Raw genomic sequence first — 18,166 nt, 5'->3', positions numbered from 1 at the left:
AACCTTCACATGTAACCCTGCAAGTCCGTTATGTACAAACATATTCTATTTTGCAAAACATTACATGAAAATCAATTCACCCATTGTGTATCTAGAACATTGAGAAACATTCACAGTGAAATTCCGTGGGTTTATTGAATATAATATGAGTTCGAGATAGGATCATGTGAGAACTATATTGTCTTAAAGGGGCGTCATGCCCTACTGGCTGGAGCTTATGGCCAGGGATATATGGTGAATCTGTGCCATATGTGAAGGTGACATATTGCGTCGTTGGGGATCATTAGGGGCATGCTTGATATGCATCTCAACATTTGAGTTGAGTTGAGCAGAAAAAAACAAACATCGGCTGTGACTTCCAATTGGTCCAGGCCCAATCGTCATAGTTTTAAACAACACCTCGAGTAAATGGAGTTCGTATTCACGTAGCTACTGGTGGCTTTAATTCTTACATCTCACGAGGGAACATGTGTTTTTTGTATTCTTAAGGGATACGGATCTTTCCCACAAGAGCACAACAATCGTTATTCAAATTTGCATCGATTTCAAGATGGCGGCGTTTAACGTCTGCTTGTCAATTGTCATTGCGTTGCACCTGATAAAGAGGCGGTCGCAGGTGGACTGGAACGAACAGGCTAAATTATTGATAGGTTTATAGCCAGGAAACTTTATAGCTTAGTTTGATTGAGTTTCTAAACCCAATTCCAAATGGCCACAAGGGCCGCTATTTGGCATCAGACGTGATGTATACAGAGATCACTCATCACCTGACAACAGTCGCACGGGACACTCCCTCATGTCTGAACGTTGGCACTGCCATGTGTGTCGGATTCAGGGACATGAAAAGAGAAGGTCGATTTAAGGAATGGAAGTGTATTTAGTTCGAGGTTGACGAGTGTCAACTTTACCATTAGTGCCATTACGTGTCAGTGAACATTGTGATCGTTGGATCCAAGATTGAATACAGGACGTTTTAGAGAACAAAGCGACACCTAAATGTTCATTGTTTTAATGAATATATATACCTATACATTGAATAACGGGGAGTCATTCAGATTTTTTAAGAAGAATTAAGTGAACATTAGGAAGGTTGATTGAAGTGAAGATATAAAAGGCGTCATTGTGCGAGTTGCTTTGAGAATCTCTGGTTTGAACAAGTGATGCTTCACAATGGATGTTCGAGTCTGAAGCTGTTGTATGTTCCTCGTCCACATGGCGTAAAACTTGAGTTTTCCTAATGCCGACTTGTTGCTCACCGACGATGGTTGCAATCTGCAACTATTCCACCCTCATCCTCTCCGGTAACATCGTCGTCTTGTTGATCGTTGCCGTTACGACAGACTACTGGCAGTATCGAGGCTTCAACCTTGACAACATCACCAACTATATGAAACCCCTTGAAGGTGTTGACGTCAACATTCCCGATGGCACATCCCCATACAAAGTAATCACGACAATGATGTCCAAGCCGGAGAAGAACACGTCACTGACCAACCACGTTGCCGAACATTACCACTCGCCCATGTACGTCAGGGTCTTTGACAACGGAAGCGTTGACAGTAAGGGTCACGTTAAAGACGTAGTCCAAGTTTTTCTCTTCTCTCAATACGGGAATTTGTTCCGCGACTGCGACAATCTGACTGGTAGGTACTAACAGTTGTACTGTTTTCTTCTATTTTATATATATTTATATCACGTTCAGTGGTATATGATACCACTGTGCAGTGTTGCGTCCCTTATATCCCAGTGTCCGCTGATCGTAGGTTTCAATTTAAGATTCATTTCTACTGTTTCTACACGGTCTGTCAGCATCATACCCATGATCGTTGGAGCCACCATACAAGGAAGTAGAAGTGTCTACGACCTACACTCCCGTGCAAAAAGAGTTAACACTTCAAAATCGGATTTGACCAAAAAGTTACAAACGTTTTTTTTAAAACGTCACTAGGCTGAAAACAGTCAAACTGCAAAACTAAGGTCCAAAACACAACTATGATACAAATACATCCCATCAAAAAAACATTTCCTGTTTATTTCATTTTTTGCCATCATCAAACATGGGTGTATACTATCTTACGCTGGCATTTTACATCACTTTTAAATTCCTCCCATAGTAAGCTGACACACACTGATGAGTGAAATAAAGCCCCACTCACCCATTTACCCATTCACTGATCAATTGCATGTTTCTTCTGTTCTTTTGTTTCGTATTTTTATAAAAGTTTACTCGGTGATTTCCCTAGTGTAGCACTTGTGAACGGGCGACATCAATTAGTTTTCCCAAACATTTCGCTGGCTTGGCGTGATATGACTGCATAATATTGTAACGTTAGTGTCGAACGTATGTTATTATGATTGAAGTTTAGTTTCATTTAAACAATAATTATCCTTTCTTCTTGTAGGTGGAATTGTGGATTAATTGTCCTGAACCTTTTGCAAATAAAAGCAACAAAACCCTTTCAGATTAATAAGAAATCTCTTTCCATTGCCCACTCTACGATTTGACCATATCATGAGCATGTGAAAAACAACCAAATAGGGATAATACGGGGTGATCGTAACAGGGTGAGCGCATCCTGCCCCACACCCGCAACAAACACATGGAAAGCAAAGTAAAAATAGGGAATTGCATCGGACATAATTTCAGTCATTGATGCGTCAACTTTGGAAATGGTCACATGAATACCATTAGACGTTTCTGAAGCTCTCCTGACGCTCTTTGACATTTTGTAGAAAGAGCATGCTCAATTATACCCCAGAAGTTGTGAAATGTAGACACGAAAGGCTTGAGCTTCTGGAATATCGGTCGACATAAAGTGTCATTTGACTATTGGAATGTTGAAGTTACCCCTCTTGTCACACAGTCGTGTGGAAAACAGTTCGTCAAAACGCATATGATAACATATATGATAACGGGTATATTGACTTATGTAAGCCTGCATGGTGGTCCTATGCATATTGATACCATTTAATATACAACAATGCAATACAATACAATACCAGTCTCGACTTACCAAATGTACAAATGATCAATCATACAAAGGAACATTGGCTACATGTACAATGTGCATCTATCAACGAACGCCTCCTCCAGTACACGAAAACACACACACACACACACACACACACACACACACACACACACACACACACATATATATATATATATATATATATATATACTGAGTCAAATTAAAAACTTCACATTTTTAAAAGTAATCCCATATATGATATATACGCCTCCGCATGGACCTTGAGATGCTTGTGAACACATGATTGGGAAGACGACGCCATTGTTGCTGCAAAATGGTGCCAAGATCTTGCAAATTCTGTGGTTGGTTCTGGAGAGTGCGCAGACTTCTGCCAAGAGCATCCCAGACGTGTTCGATGGGATTGAGGTCGGGAGACGACGGCCAGTCCATGACATTGACTCCCGCATTCTGAAGGAAATTTCTTGTCAAAATTGCTGTGTGGGGTCTGGCATGGTCGTGTTGGAAGATCAAACCGGGTCCATGTGCTGCCATAAAAGGAATAAGTTCTGGTGCCAGTACTTGGTCTCGGTAAGCAGCAGCGTTGAGGTTGCCACGGATGACAAGAAGCCTGGAGCGTGCATTGCCACAGAAAGCACCCCACACCATGACACTTCCGCCTCGAAATCTGTTATCTTCCTGTACACAACACTGGGCGTAACGTTCATGAGGGCGCCTCCACACCCTCGCCCTACCATCAGAAAATCGAAGATTAAATCGGGATTCATCACTGAAGACGACTTGATTCCAATTCCTCTGAGTCCATCGTAAGTGTCGCTGTGCCCACAATTGACGTTGACGTCTGTATTATTGAGTCAGAATCGGCCCGCAGTATGGCCGTCGTGCTTGAAGGTGAGCAGTTCTCAGACGGTTTCGAACAGTTTGCGCACTTAGTCTACCCCTAAACAGTTCATTTCATTAGCCGTCAAAAATCGATTACGGGGGTGACGTAAGACAATCTGACGATACTCTGCATGTTGCGTCACACGTGGTCGACCTGGCCGAGGGCGATCAGCGGTGGTACCCGTTTGCTGTGGACGCGTCTGTAAATCATAAACACATCCCCATGGCACATCCCCATACAAAGTAATCACGACAATGATGTCCAAGCCGGAGAAGAACACGTCACTGACCAACCACGTTGCCGAACATTACCACTCGCCCATGTACGTCAGGGTCTTTGACAACGGAAGCGTTGACAGTAAGGGTCACGTTAAAGACGTAGTCCAAGTTTTTCTCTTCTCTCAATACGGGAATTTGTTCCGCGACTGCGACAATCTGACTGGTAGGTACTAACAGTTGTACTGTTTTCTTCTATTTTATATATATTTATATCACGTTCAGTGGTATATGATACCACTGTGCAGTGTTGCGTCCCTTATATCCCAGTGTCCGCTGATCGTAGGTTTCAATTTAAGATTCATTTCTACTGTTTCTACACGGTCTGTCAGCATCATACCCATGATCGTTGGAGCCACCATACAAGGAAGTAGAAGTGTCTACGACCTACACTCCCGTGCAAAAAGAGTTAACACTTCAAAATCGGATTTGACCAAAAAGTTACAAACGTTTTTTTTAAAACGTCACTAGGCTGAAAACAGTCAAACTGCAAAACTAAGGTCCAAAACACAACTATGATACAAATACATCCCATCAAAAAAACATTTCCTGTTTATTTCATTTTTTGCCATCATCAAACATGGGTGTATACTATCTTACGCTGGCATTTTACATCACTTTTAAATTCCTCCCATAGTAAGCTGACACACACTGATGAGTGAAATAAAGCCCCACTCACCCATTTACCCATTCACTGATCAATTGCATGTTTCTTCTGTTCTTTTGTTTCGTATTTTTATAAAAGTTTACTCGGTGATTTCCCTAGTGTAGCACTTGTGAACGGGCGACATCAATTAGTTTTCCCAAACATTTCGCTGGCTTGGCGTGATATGACTGCATAATATTGTAACGTTAGTGTCGAACGTATGTTATTATGATTGAAGTTTAGTTTCATTTAAACAATAATTATCCTTTCTTCTTGTAGGTGGAATTGTGGATTAATTGTCCTGAACCTTTTGCAAATAAAAGCAACAAAACCCTTTCAGATTAATAAGAAATCTCTTTCCATTGCCCACTCTACGATTTGACCATATCATGAGCATGTGAAAAACAACCAAATAGGGATAATACGGGGTGATCGTAACAGGGTGAGCGCATCCTGCCCCACACCCGCAACAAACACATGGAAAGCAAAGTAAAAATAGGGAATTGCATCGGACATAATTTCAGTCATTGATGCGTCAACTTTGGAAATGGTCACATGAATACCATTAGACGTTTCTGAAGCTCTCCTGACGCTCTTTGACATTTTGTAGAAAGAGCATGCTCAATTATACCCCAGAAGTTGTGAAATGTAGACACGAAAGGCTTGAGCTTCTGGAATATCGGTCGACATAAAGTGTCATTTGACTATTGGAATGTTGAAGTTACCCCTCTTGTCACACAGTCGTGTGGAAAACAGTTCGTCAAAACGCATATGATAACATATATGATAACGGGTATATTGACTTATGTAAGCCTGCATGGTGGTCCTATGCATATTGATACCATTTAATATACAACAATGCAATACAATACAATACCAGTCTCGACTTACCAAATGTACAAATGATCAATCATACAAAGGAACATTGGCTACATGTACAATGTGCATCTATCAACGAACGCCTCCTCCAGTACACGAAAACACACACACACACACACACACACACACACACACACACACACACACACACACATATATATATATATATATATATATATATATACTGAGTCAAATTAAAAACTTCACATTTTTAAAAGTAATCCCATATATGATATATACGCCTCCGCATGGACCTTGAGATGCTTGTGAACACATGATTGGGAAGACGACGCCATTGTTGCTGCAAAATGGTGCCAAGATCTTGCAAATTCTGTGGTTGGTTCTGGAGAGTGCGCAGACTTCTGCCAAGAGCATCCCAGACGTGTTCGATGGGATTGAGGTCGGGAGACGACGGCCAGTCCATGACATTGACTCCCGCATTCTGAAGGAAATTTCTTGTCAAAATTGCTGTGTGGGGTCTGGCATGGTCGTGTTGGAAGATCAAACCGGGTCCATGTGCTGCCATAAAAGGAATAAGTTCTGGTGCCAGTACTTGGTCTCGGTAAGCAGCAGCGTTGAGGTTGCCACGGATGACAAGAAGCCTGGAGCGTGCATTGCCACAGAAAGCACCCCACACCATGACACTTCCGCCTCGAAATCTGTTATCTTCCTGTACACAACACTGGGCGTAACGTTCATGAGGGCGCCTCCACACCCTCGCCCTACCATCAGAAAATCGAAGATTAAATCGGGATTCATCACTGAAGACGACTTGATTCCAATTCCTCTGAGTCCATCGTAAGTGTCGCTGTGCCCACAATTGACGTTGACGTCTGTATTATTGAGTCAGAATCGGCCCGCAGTATGGCCGTCGTGCTTGAAGGTGAGCAGTTCTCAGACGGTTTCGAACAGTTTGCGCACTTAGTCTACCCCTAAACAGTTCATTTCATTAGCCGTCAAAAATCGATTACGGGGGTGACGTAAGACAATCTGACGATACTCTGCATGTTGCGTCACACGTGGTCGACCTGGCCGAGGGCGATCAGCGGTGGTACCCGTTTGCTGTGGACGCGTCTGTAAATCATAAACAGTCCGTCGACTACAACCCATCGTCCTTGCGACTTCAGCTACGGACGTTCCCGTCTGCAACATGCCGATGGTACGTTCACGTTGCACATTTGAAAGGCGTGGCATGACAAATAGCCGTAAAGACTTTTGTTTTCTTGGGTTTTTCTTTTTTTGTTAATGACTGCTAACAAGTATGGCTGAAAACACGTGCGATATTATGGCCACGTGACCAGTTGCACGTGAAAAACCACTTTTGCCACTATAGTGCTGTGCACATGATTTTGATCGATTCACCTGCACAAAAACAGGTGTTATCTGAAGACAATACGTGGCCATTACTGTTTAAATACACAATAAAGGCCCACAATGATAACTGGTCAAAATGTTAAAATTTTGGGAATGTGAAGTTTTTAATTTGGTTCAGTAAATATATATATATATATATATATATATATATATATATGCACGCACGCACGCACGCACGCACGCACGCACGCACGCACACACACACACACACACACACGCACACACACACACAACCCACGAGATGTTCCCGTCAAACAATCTACCTGCTACGTTTCTATTTCTGTCACTCTGATGTTAAACACTAAAGCCTACGCTTTCGTATCACATACTTTGAAGTGAACAATCATTTGTATTCGCATCGATCGTCACCTAGTTTCGAATTAAATATTAAATTTGCAATAACGACCGTGTTGTTATTGTTGTTTGTTTTCCCAGGTAACAAATAATCAGTGGAAATTATTCATGCCAACATGGTTAGGTTTTGTACCGATAATTCAATCCATATTGTCAGCGTTGTTTATTGAACCGCAAAGGACGTGTGGATTGAATAACAGCAAGTTTCACACTTTCTAGCAGTATTCTATACAGCATGTACCTAAAGTACCACTATGACAAGACGATTTGGATCTTTCTTTGTCTGAGGTCGTTGTAAGATGACCAGGGGGAGTTGTACCTTACACTGATAATAGTCTTTTAGAAAGCCTGAGGGTTAGTCGCTATACAATGGGCCACTTCATGGTCAAAGCGAGTGAAACAATTATCCAGATAAAGTGATGAAGTGTTAATTGAAATACATTTTCAGCTCCCATGGGAGTATAGCATACACGTACCTAGTCGACAAGGTTCTGAAATATAACTCAATACGATCTCATGATCACAGTAGTCAGAAGAGGTCTTATCTCTTAATAGTGTGTGTTTGTTGGTTTACGCCGCACTATTCCAGCTCAATGACGGCGGTCTGTAAATATTTGAGTCCGGACCAGACAATCCAGTGATTGATATCATCGATTGGGATACGATGACATGCAATCAGCGATCCTGACCAACCGATCCCGTTAGTTGTCCCAACGAGAAGTATAGTCGACTCTTACGACAAGCATGGGTTGCTGAAGACCAATTCTAACCCGGCCGAATCTTCTCGGGTTTCATCCCTGTCCATGAAATGACGTTTAAACCACAAGACTTTGTATGATACGGCCCTTGCTCCTTTTTCTAAAGCTGAATGCATTGTAACCTCTCTACGCTACGACACACTCTTACATATCGATATGTCTGATGGCAAAGTGTTTTGGTCTCGGTTTTGTCACAAACTCAATACATCATTGATCGACAACTTTAAACTAGTAGGCAAAACAACACTGGCGTTGTTCATCATACCACCAGAAAGTGATAGTCGAATCAGTTGTGCCTGTAGTAAACTGCTATACTGCTGTATATGCATTATGGCAACAAGACATGGATTCACTGGATGGGAGGCCGTAGAACAAGAAATCGATAGTTAGGGAGATTAGTGGTGGTGGGTGTGTTGGGTAGTTGTGGTTGGGGTTGGGGTGGTCATAGTAGTCGTGGTGCTGTAAGTGGTTGTGTTGATGATGATGGTGGTGGTATGGGGATGATGGGGGGGGGGGGGGGGGGGATATTTTGTTGACGGTGGTGATAGAGCATATTAGTGAGTGAGTGAGTTGGGGTTAACGCCGCTTTTAACAGTATTCCAGTTATATCGCGGCGTGTCTGCTTAATGTGGGAGGAAAGCCCGAAGTGATGCAGGTCTCAGACGTTTACCACTTCGGTGAAACCCACGAGCACGGGTATGGTGCTGACAAACCTAGAAACATAATCGGGGCAAACCGGGATCCGAACCCACAATCATAGGTTTCTGGCGTGCCCAAGGGACGCAACTCTGCACAGCGAATCGCGGCGCCTTAGACGACTGGGCCACTCGTGCCCCCTAGTGCATATTATGATGACGGTGGTGTTATTGGTGGTTGTGTTGATGATGATGGTGGTGATAGTGCATATTATGATGACGGTGGTGTTATTGGTGGTTGTGGTGGCTAGTGTTTCTGTTTCGTTGTGTCAGATCCTAAAATTGATTCTTTTTGTTTGAAACCACTTTATCAACAATAACAAAGTGGAATAATATCTTCTAAAGCTTAAAATGACACATATCACGATTGTCCGTGTTCTTTCGTCATGAGTGAATTCTCTTGGAAATCAAATATTGTTTACTTTTACGTAACAGTGTAATAGCATTCAGATTGCAAAAGCAAACATTCACAAGCAAACGTTTCAATAAAGGTTAAACAGGTCAATTTCATCACACAGCGGCTTTCATTCGCAGTTAATTAGCTTGTCCTCTCTTATCGCTATTGCTCCAAAGGCGACGTGGAACAATACTCACTCACCCACATACGTATTGCCTGAACCTAGACAGTTTGTTCATTTAAACTTTGCATTTTAAAGTTTATTTAAATGTTTGTCCATTGTATATTGTTATGTGTAAACATCAACACAACTGCATCAAGCGAGCTGCTCAATACCCCCTTAAACCCTCCCCCGCTGGGACGGCCTCCGTGGTCTAGTGGTAGAGCGTTCGCCCGGAGAGCGGAAGGTCCGGGGTTCGATCATACCAAAAGACGTTAAAAGATGGTACTTGTTGTTACCCTGTCAGGCGCTCGGCATTAAGGGGTTAAAACAAGGACTGGTCGGCTCGGAGTCAGTATACTGTGTCTGAGCGGGGTATCCATGTTAAACTGCGGCATGGTATCTCAGTGGGCTAGCACTATAAATCGGCATCAGTCCGGACTAGTACAAGCCGATACATACACACACACACACACACACACACACACACACACACACGTGCATGCATGTCGCTATATAAGTGCAATAATCTTGGACGCGACGTTAAACCCAATTTCACCTCACCTCCCCTCCCCCGTTGGAGTCACACATAAAAAATACATTTCCAACATACAATTGCCACAGGTCATGCACCTCGCGGTGGTATATACTTGGCACCCTACATCTGCTGCTGCTGTGAAGTAATATCTTGCGAAATGCAGAAACCGTTTCCGTTGTTTTTCAAATGTAAGGTGTGCAAAAACTGCTACTCATATAACCTTAGGACAATGCTTCAACAAAGCGCATCTGGTTATTTCTAGTTCCCGATTGTGGACAAAAACATTCCTGATTGTATAATCGGTATATAGCTATAGGTTCTGCAATTACCTATTCATGTGCAGTTACTTGGTTGATGATTTTAATCTTGACCCGTACCTAAATGTTTAAATGTGGTCGTCATCACTATTTCGCCTTTTACGCCCAGCTGAATCTGTTTTATATTTATTTCCTTTTTTGTTATTTAACGCCACACAACGTAATATTCCACCTATGACGGCGGACTGTAAATAATCGTATCAGGACCAGACAATCAAGTGATTGATATAATGAGCAACGATCCACGACGTTGGGGCTACGATGACACGCAGTCAACCAAGTCACTGAGTCTGACCATTAGATCCAGACATAGCAACATACCATCAGCTTATGTTTCTGGGGATCAAACCGGGACTCCCCACGGTCGGTTCTCACAACTTGAATACTGCGAACCTATTCTATATTCCCCCATACGCATCTATAGCTATTATCACAAAACCTGCTTATTACTGATGTTGTACTTGTATAAAAAAATTAATGTATATTATATTTTAAGTCGAAAACCTGCTTAGCCTGTGTATATGATTCCATGTGAAGTTTCCATGGTTCACTTTTCCAAAACCGCCATCTCCGGATATGATGGTACTCAGTTCAAGTCTAAGAATCGCCCTTATTATGATGCTGTCACCAGTCTCTTTTCTTCAATCTACAATCTGTATCACATGACTTGTACCCTGACACATCCTGGACAAGTATCCCCTTACACTTTGCAGATACTACTATGAGATACATGTTCCATTTTTCAGATGGTATACGGGACCAGTTGAAGATTAAAAGAATCCGACCAGAGAAGTGCGTGTTGTTTATGTCGAGCCAACCCGTCCCAACAGACGCCAGTATACGTATACCGGCCGCACTTAGTAAGTAAATATCATACATCAGAATGTATTGTTTTTTTTCATTTGCGTCTTATTAATATTGGTTGAACCTTTTGTGGTGTTGTCGGAGCAATGAAACTTCCCTTCCTTAAACACCCCAAACACAACCCCTAGTTAATTCCCTTGACCATACATGAAAATGCGTTGTTTCTGATCATTTGGAACCTTTAATCTTACACACAGAATTCTAGAATACGCTGGGAAACGTCAGAGAGTTTTATCTTCGCTTCGACCCATCCTTGTGAACAAAACGCAGAAATGCACATCGACAATCATAGTATCGACTAGATCCGTTTCTAGACTGACATTATGCAGTTTACAGCAATATATAAATTGACACACCTTTATAATCACCTTTCAGTGATCGGCTAGCTGATCAATGATGACTAACACATGCAACCGCCACAGGTTCACTAACAACTTCGGAAATCATTCGTTTATCATGTCGGCCATTTTGACGGTTTGTACTTCATGTAAATATATTACGACGGCTGTCATTGTGATTGACGAACTGAGGTAGTTCTTAACAGACCTTTATCATCTAATGAAGATATTATTTGAATACATTCCTTGTAAACAAACAACAGATATTCCTGCAAAGCAAGCTGAGCATAAATACACTTATGTCACCCCTCTTTTGGGGGAACTATTTTATTCCGCGATACAGCTGGTTGTTTTATTACTGTCAGTGTAAACTTTAAGTCACAGGTATACATATCTAGCGCTACATTCCTAGAGGTTAAAAATGGTGAGATAAAAACATTATAAGAACTGACTTTCACTTTGTTTGAGTTCATTGGAGTATGAGCCTTCACAGAGTGAGGGCCAAACATTGAAGGTTCAAACTCCAATGAACTCACACAAAGTGAAAGTCAATTCTTAATAAAATACTTCCATTATTTTACAAAACTTAGAACATTGTTATTATATTGCTTCAAACAATATTCTTTTTATTTGCAACTTTTGCTTTGCACATGTATGTTTCATATTTTGTAGGGTTAATGATCATTTTTCTTCGTTTTTTTCTGTGAACCCCTTCATGTTGCAAAGTAAAGATAATGTGCTCTCCAACGTTGTCATGTAACCATTTTACTAATCTGGTCCATAAGGTTTCATGTAAATGCAGTCATAACAAAGGTGGAATATTGTTATATCTGCATTATCGCGCAATACAATACTTGACGGAGTGTTGACCTATACTTGACCTTCTTACACTTCAATGAAATCCGGACCGCCTCCGTGGTCTAGTGGTAGAGCGTCCGCCCGGAGAGCGGAAGGTCCGGGGTTCGATCCCCGGCCGCGTCATACCAAAAGACGTTAAAGGTGGTACTTGTTGTTACCCTGTCTGGCGCTCGGCATCAAGGGGCTAAAACAAGGACTGGTCGGCTCGGAGTCAGTATACTGTGTCTGAGTGGGGTATTCATGTTAAACTGCGGCATGGTATCTCAGTGAGCTAGCACTATAAATGCAGCCACACAAACACACACACGTACATGCAGTCGCTATAAAAGTGCAATAATCATGGACGCGACGTTAAACACCATTTCACCTCACCTCAATGAAATCCGAAAACGTTACATCGACTTCAGCTAGATATAAGTAGACGACCGAGTTTCCGAGGCTTTACTATGATGAGTTCATACTGGTAGAATTCTGAGGATGGTGCTTGCTTCATTTCTTCAGAGGTTGAGGTAGCGGCCTTTTGTACAGCAGTCTTATCCATCCTGTGTCTCGCCACCAGTTTGGCAGCGGGCAGTCTCGGGTCGTTGTCCAAAAGTCACAGATACATGACCATCGCTTCCGGGTTGGCCCTGATAGCAGGTTGGTATATGTGCAGATGTTACAACTGTTGTGTGATGAATATGGTCGGTATTGTATGTAAATGTCAAGTTATATTCTGTCCGTTGGTTTCACTGCAGACTCATATACGTCGAATAAAGGTACAGATTGTTTCAACCTGTGTTCCCGCTGTAATTCCTACATACAGTATATCCCGCAAGCTAAGAGCCGTAAGGCAAAAGACAAATGTCTTAGTTGAATCATCATGGACGTAATTGTTAAAGGAGGTGGGTTCGGGAATTTCATTTTAAAAGAAAAAGTTATATGTTTACAAAGGTGCTGAGAAAAAAATAATTTTCCTCAGTTTTTACACACAAAAATAGATCGTTTACTTGACATGGTGGAGGGTCTGAGTTGTAAATGTAGGTGAAAAAAGTGTGTTTGACTTATTTTTTTCGAGAAAAAGAATTATGCTTTGAAGCGCTGACTAAAAAAGTATTCTGTCTTCAACAAGAAACCCAGGCCACCATCTCAGGACTATTTCATGGCCAGTCCTACATGTATTATGATCCATCGTCGCCGTTTTTCTCACCCAAGTCTTATTGTAATCTGAGTTAATTAGCAGTTTGTTTTGGACATATCGAGGAATAATTGAATTCTTTTTACAAATGCTGCATTACACAATAGGCATAGCTGGGGGTATTTTGATGATAATAAATGTTGCTGAAACGAACACTTCTTATGTTCTTGCTGTGGAATTATGACGTTATGTAATTTTTAAAATCTTCTACTACTATAATCAATAGTGTTAAAACCGCCATACAAAGTTTCCTATCTATATACATGTAGATATCTTGCTTCAAAGGTATTCAAGGCAATATTTCTGTTTTCACCTTATAGCAATCATTCTCATCACCTCAATTGCACTATTCAACGGTAAAACTAACTTACAGTGGAAGGGAGAATTATTACCGGGTTTGAAATTCCCGCACAAGGAACTTATATTAGAAAACAAGATTCATTCCTACGGATGGTCGTTCTTCCTCGCCTGGATTTGCGTGGTCCTGATGTTCACGTCGTCGTTCTCCTGGCTGTACAAGGCGCAGTATCTGCTGTTACCGGAGGGGGACGAATTTACACAGCTGTACCAGGTGCTCCGACAGAAAGAGGACACGAAAAGGTCTGGTGTCAGTACCCAATATGTTATTGACGAGGAGGAGGAATACGCTGCTACTCATTTTGAATGTACAGTGTGAAACATACGATTCATTCATATTGAAATGTGAAATGTGGCTTAAGAGCTGTTTGCTAACAGACACAGACAGACAGTCAGACAGACAGACAGACGGACGGACATATATATATTACACAATGATAGTGGTTAATAATGTTTTCGGTTTCCCCCATATGGGTTTTATATGAAACTTTCTTGATGTGTGGTAGCGTTACACGTCGTGAGAAGCCATATTCATCTAATAATCTTATCATACATTTATTGTCACAGATATAACTTTTATAGAGCTACGTATGTATGGTCACGATAGACCGAAATGTAATTATTTGTGTCAGTATTTGACAAAAGGTATGTGTTTCAACATATCGGAGTGCAACAGTGATATTGTCATTCTTTCAGTTCGAGCTAGCCCACTGAGGTAGGTTATTTTGCCCATACATATATAAAAAGATTGAGACCAATTGTTTAATTTTTTTAAAAACCTGAATTACTTGGTGTGGTCACAGATAAATGTTTGTGATTCATGGTGTTTTGAACAACCACCGTGACGTATCTACATGCCCACTTTCGTGTCTTAGTAAACTTTAAAAGGTGATCACGATATTTATTTCTTTGACGCAAAATGAAAACGAGGTGTACGAATAGCTATAATGTCTGATGAATAGCTATTTTGGTCCCATCACATCACAGTTTTCGAGAGATTTAACATGTTAAGTTTTATATGTCGAACTTCTAGATGCGGGATATAAAAACACGGTGCTAGCCACACGTTCAATTTTTTACTGGGGACAATTCGTTTTTTCCTGCCTTCCTATCATTTGCCGATTCGAATTCACCTTATATATTCTGACATTTAACATGTTCACGGTGCTAGCCAAACGTTCGTATGTTCCTAGAGACAACTTGCTATTTCCACCTTCCTATCATCATTTGCTGATTCGTACGTTAAATTCTGGTTTGGTTTATGAATAAGGCTTCTAAGGCTGATTTTCTATATACAATGCATATTATGCTATCTAGTTATTAACAATATTAAATATCACGTGAATTGTAAATTGCTAAAACGAATCAATGATTACATTTTCACATGCTACCTTTTTGTGAATAAAATCTTCAAATACATTTGAATGGTGTCTTGTCTTCGCGTCACAAATGATATAAGCTAGCTTGATGTAATTACTTCCTGTACATAATCAATAACAGCAAATAGCACGCCGCGACATCTACATAATTTATTCAAACTTCTTAGAAAGACACATTTTGCTTTCAGCTAAGCATTTCAATCAATGTTTCACCACCAAAGGCCTTGTCAAGTCATTCCACATGTTGTGGTGGACATTAAAAGGAAGTTCCTTAATATGACACTTTAAAAGATGCGCGATACTATCCCATGCAATGTTCATCACAAGGATTTTTACACCGCCTTACCCACTGGCATTTACTTTAAGGGTTCGGGAGGTCAGGCTTGGAGACTCGGCTGACAGTGCAGCGTCGTGCCCCTGCGAAGTGAATTATTGTCATGATACTGATCACAAGATTGTGTGGTCCACACTCGACTGTTTACAGCCCACCGTCGTATGGCAGGTGTATTTCAGGGTTCGGCGTTATGTCAGAAAAAAACAACCGTATTTTTACTACAAACTGTGTACAGTGGCGGGTGCTCGTGGTAGAGCATGACACGCGTACCATCGTGAACACCTGGTCTAATCTGTGATTTTCAGTGATCAATTGTTATTATTTTCATCAGTATTTGGCCTTTTACGGCCTGTGGAATCTGTTTCGGCAGATATTCGAGACGGTTAATAATCTGGAGTTGTTTTGAATAACTGAAATACTGCTCAATGCAAGAATGTTCAATCAAAAAATAACAAAAGACATTATTCCTCAAAACAATTTAATAAATGGTACGTAAAAGAACTACCTGAAAACGAGACATTATATCAGGGTTTGATCTAAATATGACACAAGATGAGAAAATTGTAAACCTTATTTTAGACGTGCGAGGTTTAACGAGAGACTAATGAGCTGTTGTCCGTATTCATTAATGGCGTGACAGTATCAGGCTACAAGTCTACCGACACGTTTCCGCCGTCTCCACCAATATCAGCGGTAATTAATAGCTTATGTAAATATGATAATGATAATGTTCACATCACGTTTCAATTACCGGCGTTTACAGCTATGATCAAATAGTATGATGTCGTTCCCCTTAAGTGGGACCTTGTCTCAGATGTGTAATCAACTTTTACACGAAGGCCTATGTTATATACAAGACGTGCATATATGTACATTGTACACGTGTTTCGAATATAGACTCATAAGGACACTTAACCCTAGTTAAGAAACGAACATTATATATTGAGTACATGTTTTGACACATTACAGGAGCACTTATTAACGCGCGTTAGTGTCATTGGTGTGCAAAATGGGAAATTGAAATATGACAATATCACATAACGATGCAAAAACATGCAGAAAACTATGTACACAAACACTCAACATTATCAGAAACAACATAAAGAGTTTGACAATCCAAACCATTTTGACCAATTTGTTTGAGAACAGTTTGAACACTGTCTCTATCCACGTCAGCGTGTAGTAAATGACATTTCACTGTAATTCATTCGTAGACGATAGATGATCTCACCAGTCTCCAAACAAAAACGTATTCATACAAAAATGTATAATAATACTACATTTCGGTTCGTGGGTTCAGTAGTCACCGAACATACATGTATTAAATAGTAACAAGATAACTGCAGCACCGTGTAAATCTCATAACCGGTACAATGTACAAGCCTGTACATTAATACAATATAGGACTACATTTGAGCACCAGTATAGGCGAATAATTGTTTAGAGTACAGTGGCACAATGGTATAAACAATCACTGAGGGGATATCAGGCACCGTAAACGTTTTCATGCATTCATAATATACAATAACGTTTAAAATTCAAAGCAAAACGCTTGCACTAATGAAATGCAGAAAACAATTCCCTACGTATTCTAATCCCTAGGCGGTGTAATAATCACCAACATAATCTGAATCTGGAGTTCGATACAATCTAAAAATCATTCCACAGTTGATGGTCATTCATATTGTGTAACATTAAATTGTTGAGAAGGCTATATTCAGTCGTATCAACTGTTTATATATGACATTACACTAGCACCATTGTGATGGGGTTATTATATGTTTGGTAAAACATTATTTTTAGACACCAAAGACTGGAAAAAGATTAACTGAATTGTCAAATTAAATAACATTACATCAGCTAAGAACTAAGATAACCAGGATTGCATTAGTATTCCAAGTGTTAGTGGGACGTTGCATCTGGATGTGTGTAGCTGCATATGTTTAAAATGCATAGCTACTGTAAACTAGCACCAGGTATCAGCATGTAGAACTCCACAATATGACGTAGCATATTTGAGCATAAATCTTCATCAATTGCACTGATGGGAATCATATCGGGTATTGATAAGCCAAATCACAGCTATCTTTGAACATACATACATACATGTAACTCAAATATATTATTTTCATTACACGGATACGTATATTTCTAGTTATTTTTTACGATATAATTTTCACGTCGTTTTGCCATTAATCTCCTTTTAATCCTAAGCTTTCTCTTCTGTCTCGCCATACGGGTGAGGCGTCTGTAGGCGGCCCCAGAGCCCTTGAAGCAAGACATGCAGCACATATTCCTGAAGCCAGCAAACCGGCATTTCTTCACTGATGCGTACTTGCAGAATGAGTATTTGTCCTTCTTGCATGACGGTGGCAGTTTAGGAACTGAAAGGAAGAAGGAATTACTTTGGTGATCAAAAGAAAAAAAGGACGCTTCGCAATAGATAAGTGAATGATATAATTTCTTCATTTGGGAGACAACCGTGACAGTAAAAAGAGGTATGAGGATACGTGGATATATGTTGTGAGCTACATGACAACGAAACTCTCCACATATCATTCGTGAAAAAAGCGCTCGTTGTCTCAATGGAACT

At 40.7% G+C, this 18,166-nt stretch overlaps 2 protein-coding genes across 5 annotated transcripts in view; one reads left to right on the top strand and one right to left on the bottom strand.

Moving 5' to 3' along the window:
• Window positions 1–636: 636 nt before the first annotated feature.
• LOC124149383 lies at window positions 637–16,822 on the top strand. 2 transcript variants are annotated; one of them, XM_048392717.1, is made up of 5 exons: window positions 638–1,431; window positions 4,103–4,314; window positions 11,013–11,126; window positions 12,828–12,965; window positions 13,824–16,822. In XM_048392717.1, exons 1-5 carry the CDS (start codon window positions 1,238–1,240, stop codon window positions 14,177–14,179), a joined length of 1,014 nt encoding a protein of 337 aa, XP_048248674.1. In that variant the 5' UTR covers window positions 638–1,237; the 3' UTR covers window positions 14,180–16,822. The 2 variants fall into 2 exon arrangements, with proteins under 2 accessions (XP_046376882.2, XP_048248674.1); XM_046520926.2 differs by lacking the exon at window positions 4,103–4,314 and having other exon boundaries at window positions 637–1,643.
• LOC124149382 (A disintegrin and metalloproteinase with thrombospondin motifs 3-like) overlaps window positions 16,038–18,166 on the bottom strand; it is a 48,074-nt gene continuing 45,945 nt past the window's right edge. For 2 of the 3 annotated variants that reach the window (XM_046520922.2, XM_046520923.2), the window contains one exon: window positions 16,038–17,957. In XM_046520922.2, the coding sequence (XP_046376878.2) occupies window positions 17,725–17,957 (233 nt within the window). In that variant the 3' untranslated portion in view covers window positions 16,038–17,724. The remainder of the gene's footprint in view (window positions 17,958–18,166) is intronic. The other variant, XM_046520924.2, reaches the window with a different exon arrangement.

This window comes from Haliotis rufescens, unplaced genomic scaffold (genome assembly GCF_023055435.1).
Source record: "Haliotis rufescens isolate VD_foot unplaced genomic scaffold, xgHalRufe1.0.p SCAF_11, whole genome shotgun sequence".
In the NCBI taxonomy this organism is placed as follows: Eukaryota; Metazoa; Mollusca; class Gastropoda; order Lepetellida; family Haliotidae; genus Haliotis; species Haliotis rufescens.
The sequence above is the reverse complement of the archived record's forward strand: the minus strand, read 5'-3'. Positions and strand labels throughout refer to the sequence as shown.

Excerpts from the sequence above, each read along its gene's own strand:
- LOC124149383 (XM_046520926.2), top strand. The coding sequence starts at position 1,238 with ATGCCGACTTGTTGCTCACCGACGATGGTTGCAATCTGCAACTATTCC. Across the intron at positions 1,644-11,012 it reads CGACTGCGACAATCTGACTG|ATGGTATACGGGACCAGTTG; the intron begins GTAGGTACTAAC and ends TCCATTTTTCAG. Across the intron at positions 11,127-12,827 it reads ACGTATACCGGCCGCACTTA|AGGTTGAGGTAGCGGCCTTT; the intron begins GTAAGTAAATAT and ends TCATTTCTTCAG.